This window comes from Photinus pyralis, unplaced genomic scaffold (genome assembly GCF_008802855.1).
Source record: "Photinus pyralis isolate 1611_PpyrPB1 unplaced genomic scaffold, Ppyr1.3 Ppyr1.4_LG3b, whole genome shotgun sequence".
NCBI classification, from domain to species: domain Eukaryota; kingdom Metazoa; phylum Arthropoda; class Insecta; order Coleoptera; family Lampyridae; genus Photinus; species Photinus pyralis.
The window spans coordinates 20,576,995-20,597,086 of NW_022170510.1; the positions used below are offsets into that span (position 1 = coordinate 20,576,995).

General features: G+C 36.4%; 5 protein-coding genes across 8 annotated transcripts; 1 reads left to right on the forward strand and 4 right to left on the reverse strand.

Moving 5' to 3' along the window:
• Positions 1-242: 242 nt before the first annotated feature.
• LOC116166615 (zinc finger protein 64-like) lies at positions 243-1,773 on the reverse strand. Of its 2 annotated transcripts, none has more exons than XM_031481615.1 (2): positions 1,499-1,773; positions 243-1,449 (listed from the first exon to the last, which is right to left on the reverse strand). In XM_031481615.1, the coding sequence occupies exon 2, from the start codon at positions 1,445-1,447 to the stop codon at positions 383-385; it is 1,065 nt and encodes a 354-aa protein (XP_031337475.1). In that variant the 5' UTR covers positions 1,448-1,449; positions 1,499-1,773; the 3' UTR covers positions 243-382. The 2 variants fall into 2 exon arrangements, with proteins under 2 accessions (XP_031337475.1, XP_031337474.1); XM_031481614.1 differs by having other exon boundaries at positions 243-1,453.
• Positions 1,774-6,932: 5,159 nt separating this feature from the next.
• LOC116166613 lies at positions 6,933-9,497 on the reverse strand. Of its 2 annotated transcripts, XM_031481611.1 has the most exons (3): positions 9,118-9,497; positions 8,306-9,041; positions 6,933-8,257 (listed from the first exon to the last, which is right to left on the reverse strand). In XM_031481611.1, the coding sequence occupies exons 1-3, from the start codon at positions 9,358-9,360 to the stop codon at positions 7,140-7,142; spliced, it is 2,097 nt and encodes a 698-aa protein (XP_031337471.1). In that variant the 5' UTR covers positions 9,361-9,497; the 3' UTR covers positions 6,933-7,139. The 2 variants fall into 2 exon arrangements, with proteins under 2 accessions (XP_031337471.1, XP_031337469.1); XM_031481609.1 differs by having other exon boundaries at positions 6,933-9,041; positions 9,118-9,496.
• Positions 9,498-10,312: 815 nt separating this feature from the next.
• On the reverse strand, positions 10,313-11,473 carry LOC116166616 (zinc finger protein 64-like). The gene is made up of 2 exons (XM_031481616.1): positions 11,344-11,473; positions 10,313-11,295 (listed from the first exon to the last, which is right to left on the reverse strand). The coding sequence occupies exon 2, from the start codon at positions 11,291-11,293 to the stop codon at positions 10,319-10,321; it is 975 nt and encodes a 324-aa protein (XP_031337476.1). The 5' UTR covers positions 11,294-11,295; positions 11,344-11,473; the 3' UTR covers positions 10,313-10,318.
• A 571-nt stretch (positions 11,474-12,044) lies between these two features.
• On the reverse strand, positions 12,045-13,752 carry LOC116166614 (zinc finger protein 64-like). Of its 2 annotated transcripts, none has more exons than XM_031481613.1 (2): positions 13,596-13,752; positions 12,045-13,522 (listed from the first exon to the last, which is right to left on the reverse strand). In XM_031481613.1, exon 2 carries the CDS (start codon positions 13,514-13,516, stop codon positions 12,353-12,355), a length of 1,164 nt encoding a protein of 387 aa, XP_031337473.1. In that variant the 5' UTR covers positions 13,517-13,522; positions 13,596-13,752; the 3' UTR covers positions 12,045-12,352. The 2 variants fall into 2 exon arrangements, with proteins under 2 accessions (XP_031337473.1, XP_031337472.1); XM_031481612.1 differs by having other exon boundaries at positions 13,583-13,752.
• Positions 13,753-14,170: 418 nt separating this feature from the next.
• LOC116166617 (zinc finger protein 525-like) lies at positions 14,171-15,549 on the forward strand. Its single transcript, XM_031481617.1, has 2 exons — positions 14,171-14,367; positions 14,416-15,549. The coding sequence occupies exon 2, from the start codon at positions 14,422-14,424 to the stop codon at positions 15,349-15,351; it is 930 nt and encodes a 309-aa protein (XP_031337477.1). The 5' UTR covers positions 14,171-14,367; positions 14,416-14,421; the 3' UTR covers positions 15,352-15,549.
• Positions 15,550-20,092: the final 4,543 nt, after the last annotated feature.

Genomic DNA, 20,092 nt, shown 5'->3' on the forward strand with positions numbered 1-20,092 from the left:
AGACATTACAGTGTTTTATTTGAGTGTTCCTGCCCGACTGGGTCCCGAGTCATTGTATTAGCTTCGTGTAACGTAAGGGGGCCCTACCGTAGACGATCCAATCGCTTGCCATTCTTTTGTTTGAATTTTGAGCGGGAACCGTGTTTTGATCCTGGGATTGCAACGTTGCCACTTTGCCGTGAAATCTGTCATTTTCCCTTAGAGCCTGGGGTGGGTTAAGATCAGTACAGCAATACACAAAATAGTGATTCAAAAAACTTTATTTAAATTCCAAATTCACAGAAAAATAATACGCACCAAACACTCTCAATTTAGTCTCACATTAGTTTTTGTGTGATCTAACATTCCGCTTAGTATAGATTCATAATCACAAATGTCACATTTAAACACTTTTTGGGACATGTGATAAAAGATGTCGCTTCAAAACGTCTTTACGTTTTGTGGCGTAATCGCAGGATTCACAATTGAACTCTTTACACATTTTGTGTTTTACGAGATGTCTTCTAAGATTATCGTTTACACTCGTCGCATATTCACAAAAGTCACATTTAAAGTCTTTTGCAAGAGTGTGCGTTAATAGATGCCGTTTCAAGGCCCCTTTAAGTTTTGTTGCATAACCACAAATGTTACATTTGAACTCTTTTGCGGCATTGTGCGTTAAGAGATGTTGGGCCAAATTTTCTTTACGTTTAGTCTCATAATCACAAATGTCACATTTAAAATGTTTTGCGACATTGTGTAATAATACATGTTGTTTCAAATGGTCTTTACGTTTTGTCGCATAATCGCAAATGCTACATTTGAACTCTTTTCCGAGATTGTGTGTTAAATGATGTCGTTTCAAATCGTTTTTACGTTTTGTCGCGTAATCACAGGTTTCACAATTGAACTCTTTACACATTTTGTGTTTCACGAGATGTTTTTTAAGATTATCCTTTACACTTGTTGCATAATCACAAATGTCACATTTAAAGTCTTTTGCATCATTGTGCGTTAATAAATGTCGTTTCAAAGGCCCTTTAAGATTTGTGGCATAATCACAAATGCTACATTTCAACTTTTTTGAGACATTGTGTGTCAAGAGATGTTGTCTCAAATTGTCTTTCCGCTTTGTCGCATAATCACAAATTTCACATTTAAAATTGTTAACCGTAGTGTGTTTTACAAGATGTTTTTTAAGATATACCTTCACATTTGTTGTGTAATCACACAGGTCACATTTCAAATCTTTATAAAATTTATGTTTAAGAAAGTGCTTTGTTAAAACTCTCTTACTAGTTGTAGCATAATCACAGTTACCAGCTGCTCCACCAGATGCAGTCTCATCATATTCTTCTTTTATCGTTGTCAAACCAACATTGCTTACAAACTTGTCTTCTGCGAGGTATAAATTTATATCTTCTTCTCGTTTTGGTTCAATTTTAACAATGGCAATACAGTTATCCATGGCTATCTAGAAACATGTTTAAATTGTATGACCATGGCAAATAGGACTTACCTCAAATTGATGCAGTTACTATTACAATTGACACCAGCCTGAAGTTACATTCGCTTTTTTTTTTAAGGACATTCGCTTTTGGGGTAGTACCAACCTAAACGGGAAAACAAAAAATAACTAGGACCGGGCTGAAGTTACATTCGTTTTTTTTTTTGTTTTTTTTTTATCAATGGCCATCGAAAGTGATGGCACCGGGACCAATTCTCATCCCCTTTTCGGAAAATAGCCCTAAACCCCCGACAAATTCGTCCCCGAAGTTGACAAATTCCGCAAGTGTGTGAATGAGTGAGTTTTGCACGCGGAGGATAACGACGCCGTGGAGGCCCAAGGGCCCACCTAAAACCCCCTACCTGTAGTTTTTCGAAAAGTGCCCCACAGTTCGAGAAATTCCCTTTTGTTTGGTCAATGGCGCGGTATACGAATAATGCAAGTTGCAATTCAAAATTGATTTATTAAAATTGAGCGAGTTTTGCACGCGGAGGATAAGGACGCCGTGGAGGCCCAAGGGCCCACCTAAAACCCTCTACCTATCGTTTCATACGATCAGCGGTTCTTATTATCTTAGAAATTTAGATTTGTGGCCCTGTAAAGGGCCGTTTTTTATCAGCAGAACGCCGGCCGGCTAAGCCTTTATGGCACGTCTTATCTCGCGTTCCATGGCGCGCAACCCTAATACGTTGGGATGGATTCCGTCCGTGTCAAACCAATGGATGCCTGGCCGATGGAAAATTCGGTTTAGGTCAGCAAGAACTAGACCCTGTTTTTCAGCTAGAGCTGTAACAGCTTTGTTGATGGCGGCAACGTTGTGGTCACTTCTGGTTGTGCGTCTATTGGGTGGAATTGTGCACAAGACGATTCTTACGGACGGTTTCATCCGCTTGAAGTCCCGGATCAGCCACTTCAGCGTTCTTCTAAATTTCGGTTCGTGGAACTCCTTCCTCGCTGCGTCATTGGTCCCTATCATAATGACAGCGGTGTTCACGTCGCTGGGGATACTCCACACGCTTCCTTTTGCAGCTGAAGAACTCAAACGGCGCCTTAATTGATCAATTGTCTGCCCACCTACACACAATTCCGCACACCACTTTCCTTCTTCATTTTTGAAAGAGTTGATCTCACTCACTTTGCAGAGCATCCTTCGCAATATGCTGTCCCCCAGGTGAAACGTCATGATCAACTATCTCTCATCAACTGTTTCCAACGACTGGTTGTAGGTCCAAAATAAATTAATTTGCGATATAATGACAGAGTCAGGGTCATTAGGTAATGGTGTCAATTATTATTTCAAGTACCGTACCTACTTAATTACTGATATGGAAATTACACATTCCAATTGTTTATGCAGTTTTGCATTTGAGCTTAATTGGTGTATATTCATTAAAGGTATCATTAGCGGAAACAATACTAATGCTCTCATTACTTTCCTATTTATCTGCATAATATCTACATATTCGAAAATAAAGGTAGATTTATTTATAATAGGTAGGTACTTGAAATAATAATTGACACCATTACCTAATGACCCTGACCCTGTCATTATATCTCAAATTAATTTATTTTGGACCTACAACCAGTCGTTGGAAACAGTTGATGAGAGATAGTTGATCATGACGTTTCACCTGGGGGACAGCATATTGCGAAGGATGCTCTGCAAAGTGAGTGAGATCAACTCTTTCAAAAATGAAGAAGGAAAGTGGTGTGCGGAATTGTGTGTAGGTGGGCAGACAATTGATCAATTAAGGCGCCGTTTGAGTTCTTCAGCTGCAAAAGGAAGCGTGTGGAGTATCCCCAGCGACGTGAACACCGCTGTCATTATGATAGGGACCAATGACGCAGCGAGGAAGGAGTTCCACGAACCGAAATTTAGAAGAACGCTGAAGTGGCTGATCCGGGACTTCAAGCGGATGAAACCGTCCGTAAGAATCGTCTTGTGCACAATTCCACCCAATAGACGCACAACCAGAAGTGACCACAACGTTGCCGCCATCAACAAAGCTGTTACAGCTCTAGCTGAAAAACAGGGTCTAGTTCTTGCTGACCTAAACCGAATTTTCCATCGGCCAGGCATCCATTGGTTTGACACGGACGGAATCCATCCCAACGTATTAGGGTTGCGCGCCATGGAACGCGAGATAAGACGTGCCATAAAGGCTTAGCCGGCCGGCGTTCTGCTGATAAAAAACGGCCCTTTTCAGGGCCACAAATCTAAATTTCTAAGATAATAAGAACCGCTGATCGTATGAAACGATAGGTAGAGGGTTTTAGGTGGGCCCTTGGGCCTCCACGGTGTACTTATCCTCCGCGTGCAAAACTCGCTCAATTTTAATAAATCAATTTTGAATTGCAACTTGCATTATTCGTATACCGCGCCATTGACCAAACAAAAGGGAATTTCTCGAACTGTGGGGCACTTTTCGAAAAACTACAGGTAGGGGGTTTTAGGTGGGCCCTTGGGCCTCCACGGCGTCGTTATCCTCCGCGTGCAAAACTCACTCATTCACACACTTGCGGAATTTGTCAACTTCGGGGACGAATTTGTCGGGGGTTTAGGGCTATTTTCCGAAAAGGGGATGAGAATTGGTCCCGGTGCCATCACTTTCGATGGCCATTGATAAAAAAAAAACAAAAAAAAAAACGAATGTAACTTCAGCCCGGTCCTAGTTATTTTTTGTTTTCCCGTTTAGGTTGGTACTACCCCAAAAGCGAATGTCCTTAAAAAAAAAAGCGAATGTAACTTCAGGCTGGTGTATTACAAAAAAATATATGAGAAACAGTAAATTACAAGGATTTGTTGGTGGTTGTACTTGATAACCTCAACAAATAAAATCTTTTGTATTCCAATGTTGCCATCTCATATTTCATGCAATACTTGTGTTAAAGAGCTGCGATATTCTAGCAATTAATCGTAACTGGCGAATTGTTACGATTTATCGTCGCGCGTAAACAGAGCATCGTAATATAAATTTATTCCTTTCTGTAGGATATATAGCTACTATAATAATATACCAACCAGTAGGATACATATTACGTAACAATTTTGACGACTGCTTACGTTTGTTTTCAAATTTTAAACGGCCGGGTAGCGTTGGCGTATATAGAGTAGAGACGCCTTTCATACGACAAATACCGTTGGCATATACAGAGCATATAATAATTTTCGATGTTGTAAACTCAAACACATAAGGAACCAATGAACTGCTAAATGGCTAAAAAGCTAAAGCTGAATTTATAGTTCCGTACCAGCAACACCGTACCGTAACGTTTGGAATTAAACCCTACTTGTTGCACGTGAACATTTATAATTCGCGTTAACGTTGCGTTAGAACGGTTACGGTACGTAGGAAATGCCCAAATCTTATTTCTTACGGTAAATCGTGCTAACGCGCTTGTCTTCGGTCCCCACACGCAATATTTTTCATTTTTCCAGTAAAAAACTCCATATTGTAAGAGGTTTGTTGGCAACAGCGCTGTATAGAATTTATAGGAAAAAGTGGCAACACTGTTTTGAAATGTGAAGGTTGACATGTAAGTAGATAAGTACCATATATATATAAGAGAAGTTCACGTTGTTATTAAGAATAAGACTGGCGTCTATGACGTTTTTGTAGTATGTAGTATTTTTCAATGGTTGGTTTTAATAAAGTCTTTAAGTATTTTGCGAGTGTCTGAGTTTGGAGATCACAATATAATTAATTTTATCAATAATGCGGTACATAAAATGTTAAAATCGACGTATATGTACCTAAAAAAATAGCAAAAAAACTAGATCCCCACACTAAAATTTATACGAATTTGAATAATAATGTGAAATATGAAAATGCAAAACGACACTACTCTTGCTAAAGCTAAAAACCCATCAAAATTCTAGGTAAATGTACCCCTGTAAACGAAATTTTATACCACAAAAACATTACTTTTTCTATGATAATCAACCCTATGCTGTATCACTCTCGTTATTCTATACGATCAATCGTTATCGCAGATTAACGATCAAAGGTTATGATGACCACAACGACTATCGATAAACGCGATATGCTGTATCAATATTTTAACGGTATCGTTACGTTGTCCGGTATCTCGCAGTGGCTATTTCGGAAAAAAGTGTCGCATTCTAGAAAACAAGGAACGCTGCGCAACGGCAGTGCGTGTAAGAGTGAAATACCACAGCGATCAAATATAAGAGGGCGCTTAATCTTAAAACAAATACCCGCCAGATTTGGAAATGCAGACGTTTCTTTAAAATTATTATTATTAATTGTAAATGTACCTACCTAGTTGGTTTTTCACGACATGGCGAATGTCGAAGAGAATAATAAGAGGCCATACAACAGTTTGTTTTTTTTTAGAGGATTAGGTACAAATACCTTCATTTTCTCTCATATTCTGTGGAGGTATATCTACATCACCTTCATTATCCTCGAGTGGTGGTAAGTTCTCCTGTATCGCAATATTATGGAGTATTGCACAATGCACAGCACCACACAATTTTCGCAAATCTGTCAGGGGAGTAATGAAGAACTCTGTACTTCAAGAGGCATCTAAACCTTTGCTTCAACACTCCAAAACAGCGTTCTATTACATTCTTGGCTAAAATGTGTTGTGTAGTGTATCTTCCCTGTGGTGAAAGTGGGTCTGCCTCTGCATTTTCTATTGGCGTTAACAACCATGGCTGCAGTGCATATCCTGAATCACCTATACAAGTTTGTAAAAGGGCAAAATTGTTAGGTCACAACAGCCACACTCACCAATTAACCAAGATGAATGTAACTCATTGGTTAAATACTTTTCTTCCAGGTGCCTTTTCACCGCACTCATATCCCATATTGCAGAGTCGTGAGTAGATCCTGGAAACCGTGCATTACAATTCAGGATTTTTATGTTCGCATCACAAATCTGCATGTTAAACAAATTTTCATTGAAACATGCTGCTGTTAGTCCTTACCATTTGTACATTCAGATTCTCTTGGTAAACGAAAATTTTTTTGAAAATCAATTTCACCCAGCTGAAACGGATCACTGTTGTCTCGTAAAATTCTTCGTTGGATGTTTTCCTCATGTCTCAATAAAAACATAATCTACGAGTATTAAAAGGCACAGAACTCACCTCCCTATTACATTTTCCAATTGCCCGAACAAAGCTACTTGCAAAAATCCTTGCAATTATTCATTTTCTTTCTCTTTAACATCCCCTTAAACTCCGAACGAATCGATGACAGGACCGTTACGCGCCAAACGGATAGCATGCACCCTGCCGTTAAGTTTCTCTGCTTATGTTTGCAAAATAACGATAGAGAATTACGATAGTCGTTATCCCACTCTTTTTATGAGTGATACAGCATACCGATTTTTAAAAAATTATGGTAACGCCGCATAACGATATCGTTATTCTTAACGATAGTGATACAGCATAGGGCCGAATATAACTATTTTGAAATTAAAATTTACATTTACGTTCTTTATTGTCAGATTACATAAACATAAAATACAAAAAACACCATGACGAAATGGTCAAACGGTGATGAGACAAAATTAGAATACTGTAGGTACTAAAAATCTATGATAAAAAAAATGTGGGACATTCTTAGCACTAGCACATCCAGGTTGAAGAGGAAGCAGTGTTATCACAAAATAATTGCAATTTTTAAATCTCATAATCCATGAACACAGCCCTAGACAAATCCATACCTTTCCTAATACATTTCAACGATACTTTCTTCATATCATTGATGCTAACACCAGCTAGAATAAACTGTTCAATATTGTACAGACTTGGTGGATAAAGCTCAGAATTGTTAAAAACATTACTGTAATTCTTGACAATACATTTCTTTAGTGAACCATGTGCATTGGTATGGTAACCATTTGAAAATTGGCCCTTATCATGCTGATACTCAAATATAACAGCAAATTTCTTTTCAGTTGTTTCAACTACAACATGATCCAATCTAGCTTTGGTGTTTCGTTTTCTCTCAACATATATTTCAGGACCTAATACATAATTGCCTGCATGAGCTACAATCTGACCCATGAAGATGTGGATGAATGGCTCATTCATTTTAATGCAAATTGCAGAGAATTTTTCAAACAGCATTTGAAGCTTCTTCTTCGCATTCCCTACAGATTCCTCAAACACACTATCACTTCCATACACACCATTTTGTAGGACTTGAAATATGATGGGGCTTTCTTTTGCTGCAGCTGATAAGAACTCCTTAGTTAAAGAGGTTTTATAGAACTCTGTTATTTTGGAAACAAACATTGTTTTTATTTCTGTATTTGGTATTTTTATATGTGTTGGTGTTTCATCCACGTATGATAAGTAGCCCTGGTGAAACAAAAAACTGAGGAACAGTTCTTCAGAAACATCAGCTGGTTCAGTCTTCATGGTAGCTAAAATAAGAAGATCCTCTTCTGAGAACACTTGCATGACATCGAGAGCAATGTGATCACCTCTCAGCAAACTTTCTAACACATTTTTCAATGAATAGCTTTTGAAAGCAACCTTGAAGTTGGTTACATAACCACTGTCAACCCAAAATGTCTCGGCTTCCAGCTTCCCTTTTGCGATGTATTTTTCAACTGACCAGATTCCGTAGACATTGAGCCCCTCTCTGGAAAAATAACCATTATATGCTGATTTTATTATTTCTAATTCCTCATCAGAAACAGAAATGCTCGGGGTTCCATTTTGAAGATTTGTTTCGAGATCATTAAGATCCAGTGTTGTCAACCCGTAAAATTTGTTGAAATGACTTCCATCTAAAAACGTGGATCGAAAAGCATTGTTGAAAGGCGATTGTGATTTACCGTGTATTGGTAATATCCCAGTAACTAACGCTCCTTCCAAATGAGGATTATCCTTAAGGATCTCAGTCATCAGGTTATGGAAGATTTCCATGGCAATTTCAAATTGATGACCAGTTTTATCACTGAGTGATTTGGAGATCATGTTGTCGTACTCATCGATCAACAAGTAAGGTTTTCTTCCGTGGTACCTCTCCAGATACTCTGACAATTTTTTCAGCCCTTCGTTCACTTCACTATTATCAATTAATTGACGGTATTTTCTTTCACACCAATGTTTACAAAGTTCTTTTTCATCTGCTTCCAGAGCATCACTGCTTTCGTCTTTATATAGATATTTATGTGTTTTGTAAGCTTCATGAATGCGACTTTTAACAAATTGCAAAGCAGCAGCTTGATCAGTAAAAGTTGCTGTACACAGAAGATTCAAGAAAATAATGGGGCATTTACCAAAATACTGGTCTCTTTTAGCAGCATACTGGTCATCCATAATCTTCAGCCTCCTGAACTCTTCTGTATTCCGCAAGGGCGTCGGTTGCATATCAAGGCAGGTTATTACCATACTGAGTATGGTGGATTTACCAAATCTCCTTGGTTCTGTTACAATGAATATTTCTGCTCCTTCTTCTTGGTTTTGTGGTAGAACCAGGTTGAGGAGAAGTGATTTGTCGATAAAACCACGCTGCTTTATCACCTTTCCAAACTCTGATGTACTGGCGTTCATTATGCATCTGGGGCTCTGAGAAAGCAAGAAAAAAAATCATTACTCATCTAAAGTGATACTATACGTAAAAAAAGGAGTATTAAACACATACGGTGGTGTTACGAGGTTCCATATGTAAAGGAAGTGTACGGCTGCTTTCATTGTACTGAGCTGCTGGGATGAACTGCGAGAATTCAGGATGAGCTGTTTCGTCTGGAGGTGAATTTCTGTTCTGAGCTGCTGTGCGACTTGAGGACCTAGTTCTACGAGGAGTATCTACTTGAGCAATAGATGGATCCACTCTAGCCCTTTTGCTCTCGTCTGTTTTAATTATTGAACGTTTACGGCCAGTCATGGTTCAGATTCTGGGAGTATAATTTACATTTTAATATAATTTTATGCACACACATTAGAGTGTGAACGACAGCAATTAAAACAACAATAATAAATTGTTATATTGTTACAGGAACCACCATTGTTTTGTACGGTGTCTCTATATATGCCAACGATACTGGTCGTTTGAACGGTGTCTCTTTATACGCCAACGGTACTGGTCCTTTAAAATTTGAAATTGATCATCTCAATGTTGAGGTTACTTTTGAACAATAATTTGAATTCCGTTCCATTAGTAGATCTACAAACGTGTTCGGAAGAAGTGTAGACTGCTGAACACGATGCTATTCTGATCGACTTTGTCAGGACACATGAAAATATTTAGAATATGCAGTTGAAAGAATATCCTAATTTTTAAATATACTAGATTCACTTTCTCCGAGTTTATTCTTTCAGAGAGACTAATTTTTAGAGCGAGATCAAAATCATCCATTGCCACGTCACCTTCAGACCTTACAGTATTTCCTACCGCTTCGACGGCCGCACTTTTTTCGCCGCTTTTATGACTTCACACACCTATTAAGGCCTGAACATACATGTCCGCGCCGCGTAGCACGGCGGTGTGTCGCCCAATAGATAAAAAAAACGACACATTTCCAACACATGGCCGCATGACGGTCGTACTGCGAGTGCGGTTGCTGCAGTTTGTGTTGTGTACCTTCTAATTTGAATTATTGATTCCACATTGCGGCTCAGTTCCTATTGTCGACACTGTCTGGCACTGTAACACATACCCACGACTACAGTGCCCCTTATCCGTGACCACCATTTTGTATGGAAAGCATCATGTACTATATATGGTGTCGCCCTACAACCTTCATTTTTAAAAATGTAAAACACAAAATAGTGATTTAAAAAACTTTATTTCAATTCCAAATTCACAGAAAAATATATACCAAATATGTAGGAACCGAATATTTTCATTTAATTAAGTCTTTGTGTGATAATAGATGACTTCTTACATTCTGCTTACTATTCGTAGCAATATCACAAATGTCACATTTAAAGTCTTTTGCAACATTGTGCGTGAAAAGATGTCGTTTCAAGTCGTCTTTTCGTTTTGTAACAGAATCACAAGTTTCACAATTGAAATCTTTACAAATTTTGTGTTTTACGAGATGTCGTGTAAGATTATCTTTTACACTTGTTGCATAATCACAAATGTCACATTTAAAGTCTTTTGCAACATTGTGCGTTAATAGATGTCGTTTCAAAGGCCCTTTAAGATTTGTGGCATAATTACAAATGTTACATTTGAACATCTTTGTGACATTGTGTGTTAATAGATGTCGTTTCAAATCGTATTTACGTTTTGTGGGATAATCGCAAATGTCACATTTAAACTCTTTCACGACAGTGTGTGTTACAAGATGTCGTTTCAAGTCGTCTTTCCGTTTTGTAACATAATCACAAGTTTCACAATTGAAATCTTTACAAACTTTGTGTTTTACGAGATGTTTTTTAAGATTATCCTTTGAACCTGTTGCATAATCACAAATGTCACATTTAAAGTCTTTCGCAACATTGTGTGTTACTAGATGTCGTTTCAAATGGCTTTGACGTTTTGTGACATAATCGCAAATGTCACAACTGAACTCTTTACACATTTTGTGTTTTACAAGATGTTTTTTAAGAGATATTTTAACATGTGTTGCGTAATCACAAAGGTCACATTTAAATTCTTTAGAAATTTTATGTTTGAGAAAGAGCTTCGTTGAAACTCTCTTACTAGTTGTAGCATAATCACAGTTGCTACCGCCAGATGTAGTCTCATAGTGTTCTTCCTTTATCGTTGCCAAACCATCATTGCTTACAAAAATGTTTTCTTCAAGCGATACATTTACTTCTTCTTCTTGTTTTGGTTCAATTTTAACAAGTGCGATACAGACATCCATAGCTGTCTCAAAATTTTTAGATCATGTGACCATACATATATTGGACTTACCTCAAATGCAATTACCTTCACAACTGACAGGACTTCCAAAAGAATCCAGTTTACAATGTATCTTTGATTTATACTTCTTAACGATTGAAATTGTGAATGTACCAAAATACCTAACCAGCTGTTACTGCCACATTGGCAAAAATATGAGAAACAGTTGGGGTTTAAAGTGGTGGTTGGAAATCATAACTTAAAATCAAATATGTTGGTACAACGTACAAACACAAACTAAACTGTGCTACAAGCGTTGTTTGACAGTGTTCCAATGTTGCCATCTCATGTTTCTTGCTTAACTTGTTAAGATTGCACCGACAAAATTTGAAATCATAGAATTGCACGTGATCGAATGCCTAAAGCCTGACGTTTGTGTAACATTTCTGCCATTTGACATTTCAAAATGGTAATGCACATGGTTTAAATTGAAATTACTTATTGTAATTAATGTTACCTGCCCGTGCAGAGGTAGATACGGGATACTTAGCGACTCGAGACACAACTTTGGTCTAAGGTTACCGCACCCAAAATCTTCAGATACCTTCCGGACTGAAAAAGGTCCAGCTAATTAACAATGCAGGTATTTCATATACTTTATATAAGAGACTTCTTAATGGCTTTTTCACAAATGGGAAAGGAGTGGAGTTGCTTTGAGATGGCCATTTTTTAGCGTATCAAATTGTCAGATTTACATTATTCAAATTCAAGAGTTACTTCGTTGGATTGTTAATTTGTTTATATTGCAGATACGAATAATCACATTGTTCATATACAAAAAATGATGATAAGGAAATAAGTGTGGTCCCGAGATCTATTCTGAAGCTCTTCTTAGTTCGAATTCAAATGTAACAGGCAGTAGTGATTGTCCTAGTTCTCCCCAGAATAGTATAGTTTTTGGACAACTTTCCACTATTGGGCGTCGTAAGTCGTTGGACTTGAAATAGATCCAATCGTGTTCGGGTTATCGAGGTTTGAAAATAAACGAAATTTAACATTTATTTTATTTGTTACTATCATTTCAATGTCTTTTAGTTTGTACATTGTGAGTTACTAAATGTCGTTTCAGATTGCATTTACGTTTTGTGGCAAAATCACAAATGTCACATTTAAACTCCTTAGCGTCATTGTGCGTTAATAAATGTTGTTTCAAATGTTCATTACGTTTTGTGGCATAATCACAAATGTCACATTTAAACTCCTTTGCGTCATTGTGCGTTGACAGATGACGTTTCAAATGCTCTTTACGTTGTGCGGCATAATCGCAAATGTCACATTTAAATGGTTTTGCGTCATTATGTGTTAATAGATGTTGTTTCAAATTCCCTTTAAATTTTGTGCCATAATCACAAATGTCACATTTAAAGTTTATTGCGCCATTGTGCAATAATTGATGTTGTTTCAAATAGTCTTTACGTTTTGTGGCATAATCACAAATGTCACATTTAAACGCCTTTGCGACATTGTGCGTTAATAGATGATGTTTCAAATTCCCTTTAAGTGTTGTAGCATAATCACAAATGTCACATATGAACTTTTTCGCGTCATTGTGCGTTAATAAATGACCTCTCAAATAGTCCTTATGTTTTGTAGCATAATCACAAATGTCACATTTCAAATCGTTCGAGACATTGTGCGTTAACAGATGACGTTTCAAACAGCGTTTACGTGTAGCGGCGTAATGACAAATGGCACATTTAAATTCTTTTGTGACACTGTGCGTTAATAGATGTTGTTTCAAACAGGCTTTACGTTTTGTAGCATAATCACAAATGTCACATTTAAACTCTTTTGAGACACTGTGAGTTATTAATAGGTGTTGCCTCAAAGAGTCTTTACGTTTTGTGGCATAATCACAAATTTCACATTTAAAATTGTTAAACATTTTGTGTTTTGCAAGATGTTTTGTAAGATATTTCCCTACATTTGTTGCGTAATCGCAAAGGTTACATTTAAAATCTTTAAAAAAAATTTTCTTTGTTACAACTCTCTTACTATTTGTAGCATAATCGCAGTGGACAACATCGCTACCACGTTCTGCACCAGATGCAGTCTCTCTGTGTTCTTCTTTTATCGTCATCAACCTCAAACCGTCATTGCTTACAAAAATGTGTTCTACCAGGGATGCATTTAACTCTTTTTCTTGTTTTGGTTCAATTTTAACAGCAACAATACAGTCATCCATGGCTCTCTAAAAAAAATTGTTAAATCATGTGACCATGCACATACAACTGGATGTAGTGCAAATTACTTTCACCACTGACCGGACTTCCAAAGGATGCCAGTTTTCGATGTATGTTCCAGTTCCATTTAAATTGTGAATGTACCACAAGACTTTACCAACGCTATAAAAATAGTTATACCGAAGTTCCTCAACTACACGTAAGATGTCGCAGTAGTTTTAAGTTTGTTGTTCTTTCGATATACAGGGTGTCTTCAATCTTTGTTATTATTAAACAAACATTGGAAAAGTTGTGTAGTTTTTGATGCTGATAGATATTCCGATGCGACCTTTTGAAAAAAATAAGTCGTCTCGTACATAATTGGAAAAAAGTGAACGTCGCCAATTTTTAGCTATCGAAAAAAGTTTCAAATAAAAGTTGCAAAATTCGATGGAATAAATTCAATGGGTGTGGAAAAGCATTTTGCGAGACATCAACTTCCTTACTTTAAATTGACGCCATATTGGATTTTTACGTCACTCGATAGAGAAAAAAATTACAAAATCAAGTGATTCCATTAGATTAGAATCAAATACTACACAACAAAGATAGCAGTTATGTTATTCTACTCATTTTACACCCTGTATATAGGTCTATGGTATAATGAATTTTGTGGTTATGTTTGTTAAACATTACATTTTTTGTAAAACCAAAAGCTCTCCACTCTCGCTTTCGGCAGTGTCTCATATTTTTGAAACCGCAATGAACCGTAAACCATTATGTAGCGGGTGCATTCTCCATTTAAATGATTGAGACGTATAAATGAGACAGTGAATATTTGGCAACTCTTGGAATTGCATTGCATCCATTTAAGGTACTTAAGTCCTTTGTGTATGGTCATATAATTTGAAGACTATTATAGATAGCCATGGATGACTGTAATGCACTTGTTAAAATTGAACCAAAACAAGAAGAAGAGCTGAATGCATCCCTTGACGAACACATTTTTTTAAGCAATGACGATTTGACAACTATAAAAGAAGAATACAATGAGACTACATCTGATGCAGAAGATGATAGTAGCAACTGTAGTTATGCTACAAATAGTAAGAGACTTTTAATAAAAGACATTCTCAAATGTTTTAAATGTGACGTTTGTGATTTCGCAACGAATACAAAGAGTAATCTTAAAAAACATCACTTGAAACACAAAATGTTTAAAGATTTTAAATGTGAAAGTTGTGATTATGCCACTAACCATAAATCTGCTTTAAAACGGCATCTGTTAACGCATTACGATCTTAGAGATTTTAAATGTGATATTTGTGATTATGCCACAAATCGTAACAGCGCTTTGAAGCAACATCGCTTAACACACACTATCGATAAAAAACTTCTATGTCACATTTGCGATTATGCGACCAACATTAAACAGTATTTTAAACAACACCTCTTGTCACACAAGGCGTCTAAAGATTTTAAATGTAACGATTGTGAGTTTGTGACAAAACATAGAGGCAGTTTAATTCGACATCTTTTAATACACAACGTGGCTAAAGACTTTCAATGTAACATTTGTGATTTTTCCACAAAACGTAAAGGCGGTTTACAACAACATCTCATAATACACAACAGCTCTAAGGATTTTAAATGTAACCTTTGTAATTATGCCACAAACTTTAAATCGAATATTAAACAACATCTGTTATCACACAAAGCTTTAAAACATTTTAAATGTGAAATTTGTAATTATGCCACAAATTTTAAAGCTGCATTGAGGCGACATCTATTAAGACACAATGTTTCTAAATATTTTAAATGTGATAAAACAACAGTTATTTCAAACAACATTTCTTAACACACGTTTCCAAGGTGTGACATTTGTAATTATTCCACACATCGCAAAAGGACTTTTAAACGACATAGTTTAATACATTACGTCTCTAAACACTATAAATGGTAACGACTGTACTATACAATACTAAAATTATTTTTTTTCACTACTAGCGTCTGATGACATGATTATTAACCTTTTTTCCACTTGTAAAGTAGGCTTTCTCGGCATTTGTTCAAAGTGGTTAATAATTTTTTATTATTAACTAGTAGTCAATAATGAGAACTGTCACGCTGTCACTTTTAGAAAACACAACCCGAAATTTCGCTCAATGAACGTTTAGACAAGTTCTCTAAAACGAATAATTGCCACCATTCGCAATTTCCAGAGAAATTACATACCTAAAATTATCACATTTTGAAAAAATTCGAACGAAATTACTCTTTGAAAAATCTCAATGACAGAACAAAATACGGCCTGTTTGACTTGTACTTCCACGTACTTGATTGACATGTTAAATTAAGAAACAAACAATTCTGTCCAACCGTTAACTCTCTTATCAATATAATATGTTAATTTAGAGGATTTAAAGTGCTAGTAGTGAAAAAAATAGTATATATACCACGGTAGAGAAGTCTATTATTGCCTTCGCACCTTACACCCCTCGGCGCAAGCGCCTCGAGATGTAATCTTGGTGCTCAGGCAATAATAGTGGACTTCTCTACCTTGATATATAATGTACTATTTTATTTTTAAGGCACAAGTTTTTTGAATTAAGTAGAATTTTGTAATTTACATTTTTTAAAAATAAAATGTCAGTGATTATTGTCTGTAATGTGTATACTTTGTGTAATAATAAAATCTCTCTTGCTGTGACCTTAGACAGACATTAGAACAAGAAACCACTGCTACCATTTTACTTTCTACTCGGTTCAGGTATCTCAACTACCAGGACCCAGTCAGTCACCATTTTGAGATGTATCCATATCTCTTCCAATACTCTGTATATTTCGTTGTCGGATTGAATCAGTCAAGTAGTGGGAAATTCTGGAGACATGAGGAGATTAATGGATTAATGTGACGAATATTTTACAAACATCTTTCAAACGTTTTCTACTACTTGACTACGCCCATACATTAATCCAGTGTTAAATGTTCTGCTTATGTGCTTTATGTTTTTTTTATTTGCTTTTGATTAGCATAATTTGGCTCATATTCAATGTCAATGTTTTTCTCTAGTCGTGCTCTTTTTCCCTTCGCAGTATGCTTTTACCTTTGAGTTTTATTTGCTTTGCTCTTAATATACACCATCCAAATTCATTACAGCGTTTTATTTGAGTGTTCCTAACCATTGTATTGTCTTCGTATAACGTAACGGAGGCCTATCTTAGACGATCCGATCATGCGCCATTCTTTTGTTTTTAAATTTAAGCAGGGCCTGATCCTGGGATTTCAACGTTGCCACTTTGCCTTACTATCTGTCATATTAGCTACGAACCTGGGGTTGGGTTACGATCAGTACAACTCTCTGACTTCACACAACTCATCATCATTATTGAACCACGGGCGAGCACTCAATTGGAGATCCGAATTAGGTTTTCCTGCAGTTTTCCTAATTCGTAAGGTAAATACCGGAGTAGTATAGAACAACTTAAGACTTTCTGCAGGGGCACCTCTAAAAAGCATTATGCGGGTCACTCTGTAATTGGGCGTAAGCCTGTTGAGGGCCTAGAACAAGAGGGACAATAAATAAATAAATTACCTTTGAGAGGTTCCACCCTGTATACAGGGTGGTGCCTAGCGCGACGCAGCATAGGAATTTCAATGCTAATTTCTTTATAGTCAATTACTAGCTCCCCTAATTATTTTAGAGCAAAAGTCTAAATATGTATTTTTCAGAGAAAAAAATACTGCATCTATTCATACTATTACTCATAATTTTCCGATTTTCAAAACCGTAGAAATCGACAAAATAAAAAGGTACATTTTACAATAAATCAGATATGCCTTGGAATTACCTAAAAACAGCGGCAACGTTTCATTATTTGCCTTTGACGTATATTAAATTTATACTTGTTTATAAATTAGTTAATTATAAATTGTTTATCATGTATTTAACTGAAGAGAAAGAGGAAATGTTAAAGCTGTTTTATGGCCGCCCAGTAACGTCTTTATTTACTGTGAAGTACCCCAATCGACGGATTCCAAGCAGTACCACAGTGGACAGAATTGTTGGCAAGTTTCAAGGAACAGGAACAGTGTTAAATCTCTGCAAGTGCAATAACGTTCAAAATGTCCGTCAAAACCATCAGCAAAACAACAATACATTCAACGTTTTGGCTGCAGTAGCGGAAAATCCGAATATAAGTTTAAGAACAATTCTTCCTCAAATCTATTTCTTTTTCTTCGATTATGTACCCTGGTTCCGGAAAATGATAAACAAATATGCATTTTCTAATAAAAGATTACTCCATAGATGCTTTTTCTGGCGTCGGTTATTTGAAACAGAATTAAATATGAAAATCGTTCGACGTTAAACAACGATAACTTAGATGCGATGCGCTTGTAGTTTGTTAAAAGATTCCAAAGCAACACTGATTTATAAAAATGTAATTTTTTATTTTGTCGATTTCTACAGTTTTGAAAAACGGAAAATTATGAGTGATCATATGAACAGGTGCAGTATTTTTTCTCTAAAAAAACCTATTTAGACTTTTGCTCTAAAATAATTAGGGGAGCTAGTAATTGACTATAAAGATATTACCATTGAAATCCCTATGCTGCGTCGCGCTAGGCACCACCCGGTATACATCTTCGACGTTACATACATTTTTGAGAGCTGGCAACCATGCAATTTCTAGGTGGGAAAAAGCTGCCTGTGCCATCTAAAAAGCACGAACGGGGGATTACGTTTGGGATCTTGTCTTGAATGGCGGTCGTGGACGCGTCGCTCCATAAATGTTTGTTGTTATTTTGTGATATTTAATGCAGGTAGTAATTTTTGCATTTCTTTATCTCGTATTTGTGTTTTGTATGCCGCATTTTATGTTTTTTGTGTGTTTGAATCTTTGTTTTTGAAATTTACTTGGTTTAACCGCAATACAGAATCACATCTATGATACCGTTATGCCATTGTTTGTAATTGTTTACGTTTTTGGTGTAATGCTTGCTTAATTTATGTTTATTGAAGTTGATTAGGTACTTGGTTTTGTCCCTGAAGTTACATTCATATAAGTTTTGATCATTTTATTTTAATATGTGGAAATTACCGATTCGTTTGATGTATGTACTGACTTCTTGTTTGTTACTAACATTTTTCTCCGTGAATGAAGCAGTCACGGGGGGTGGTAAAAACTGTAGTCAAAATTAAGTTACGACACCTAATTCCTTGATTGTCTTCGACATTCAACTGTAGGCTCAAAATCCCGAAACCAGGGGCGGGTTACCCATCTTACAGGAGCGGGATTACGCTAATCAAAGTTTAGAATCTATGTGCGATAAATGAGTGGCGATTCAGTAATTTCCACATATCTTGTTTTTAGTTAAATTTGCCTACAAGGCTATGTAATTTTCCAACTTGCTTTTAACAAAATGACTTTATGGCACCAAAGATGAGTCCCATCCTGGGTATTTCACCCTTTCTTAAAATCTTGGTACCTGCTCACCTGATCCATAATTCCCAAAACTTGTTTTTAACCGAATGTTACCTCTTGAAGTCTACCTGCTACTTTTTGTGATGTTATAATTTCATGTTACGCATTCACATCATTACAAACAATTAATTTTACAACACAATTTGATATTAATTTGACGGCTGGTTTTTTATTGGTAAGTTCTTTTTTCCAGCCTATTTCTATTTCGATTCGGTGAACTACCATTTTCAAAGTTTATTTTTGCAATGTAATTTATTTCGATCTAAATTTCCGAGCTTTTACAATCATAATAATTACGATCATTATTAAACAAACTTTTCACAATTTCAGTGTTTTATTTAACGTTCCTTCCCTACTGTGCTTCAGGTCAAAGCGTTGTTTACAACTAACGTAAGGGGGCACTGGTGCCTTATCACGTGCCACTTTTCAAATTTAAGCGGTATCTTGTTAAGTTTGGGAGGCAATGAATAAAGAATACCAGGAAGGAGAACATCAACAATTTACCCGAGACCGCAATGGCTTTTGCAAATGGCAGGCAGTAGTTCCCTGTTCCAGTGGCGTACTTACCTTACAGTTGTAGAAATTATAAAGAATTTTACACGAAAACAATCTAAACCCCCATGTGTCTACTCCGCCTATGACTTTTGTTTAACTAACCTCAAACTACATTCCGATAAAACATTTGTAAATTTACATGTACTATATAAAAATAATAGTGGTATCAATACTTACACATGAAATGTAATTCCCAAACTTTTATTTTTTTCCGATTTGGAACAACCACAAGCACAACTAACCATTATTTTGTCTTTGCAAAAGCCACTACAAAAAGAGTCATATGTTTGCAAATGGCCTACTTCCGTCTCACTCTCCCTTGTATACAACCTGTGAGCTCCTTCCTGGTTTTCTTTGTTCATTGTTGGGAGGGTAGGAATCATATATGTATAATACATATATGGTAGGAATAGTCATTCGGGTGGCCATTTTTAAACGTTGCCGGGTTGATTTTATTTCCGTGTTTTTGTAGTGTGAAGTTAGCGTAGAACCTGTTGGTTAAGTACTATTCATTGAGTACACTCGAGTACACTATACACAATGACTCATACTTAATA

Bases quoted from the DNA above. Each gene is read 5' to 3' on its own strand.
- LOC116166613 (XM_031481609.1), bottom strand. From the start codon at position 9,360: ATGACTGGCCGTAAACGTTCAATAATTAAAACAGACGAGAGCAAAAGG. The intron at 9,042-9,117 runs GTATGTGTTTAA...TTGCTTTCTCAG, and splicing joins TGGAACCTCGTAACACCACC to AGCCCCAGATGCATAATGAA.
- LOC116166615 (XM_031481615.1), bottom strand. From the start codon at position 1,447: ATGGATAACTGTATTGCCATTGTTAAAATTGAACCAAAACGAGAAGAA.
- LOC116166616 (XM_031481616.1), bottom strand. From the start codon at position 11,293: ATGGATGTCTGTATCGCACTTGTTAAAATTGAACCAAAACAAGAAGAA.
- LOC116166617 (XM_031481617.1), top strand. From the start codon at position 14,422: ATGGATGACTGTAATGCACTTGTTAAAATTGAACCAAAACAAGAAGAA.
- LOC116166614 (XM_031481613.1), bottom strand. From the start codon at position 13,516: ATGGATGACTGTATTGTTGCTGTTAAAATTGAACCAAAACAAGAAAAA.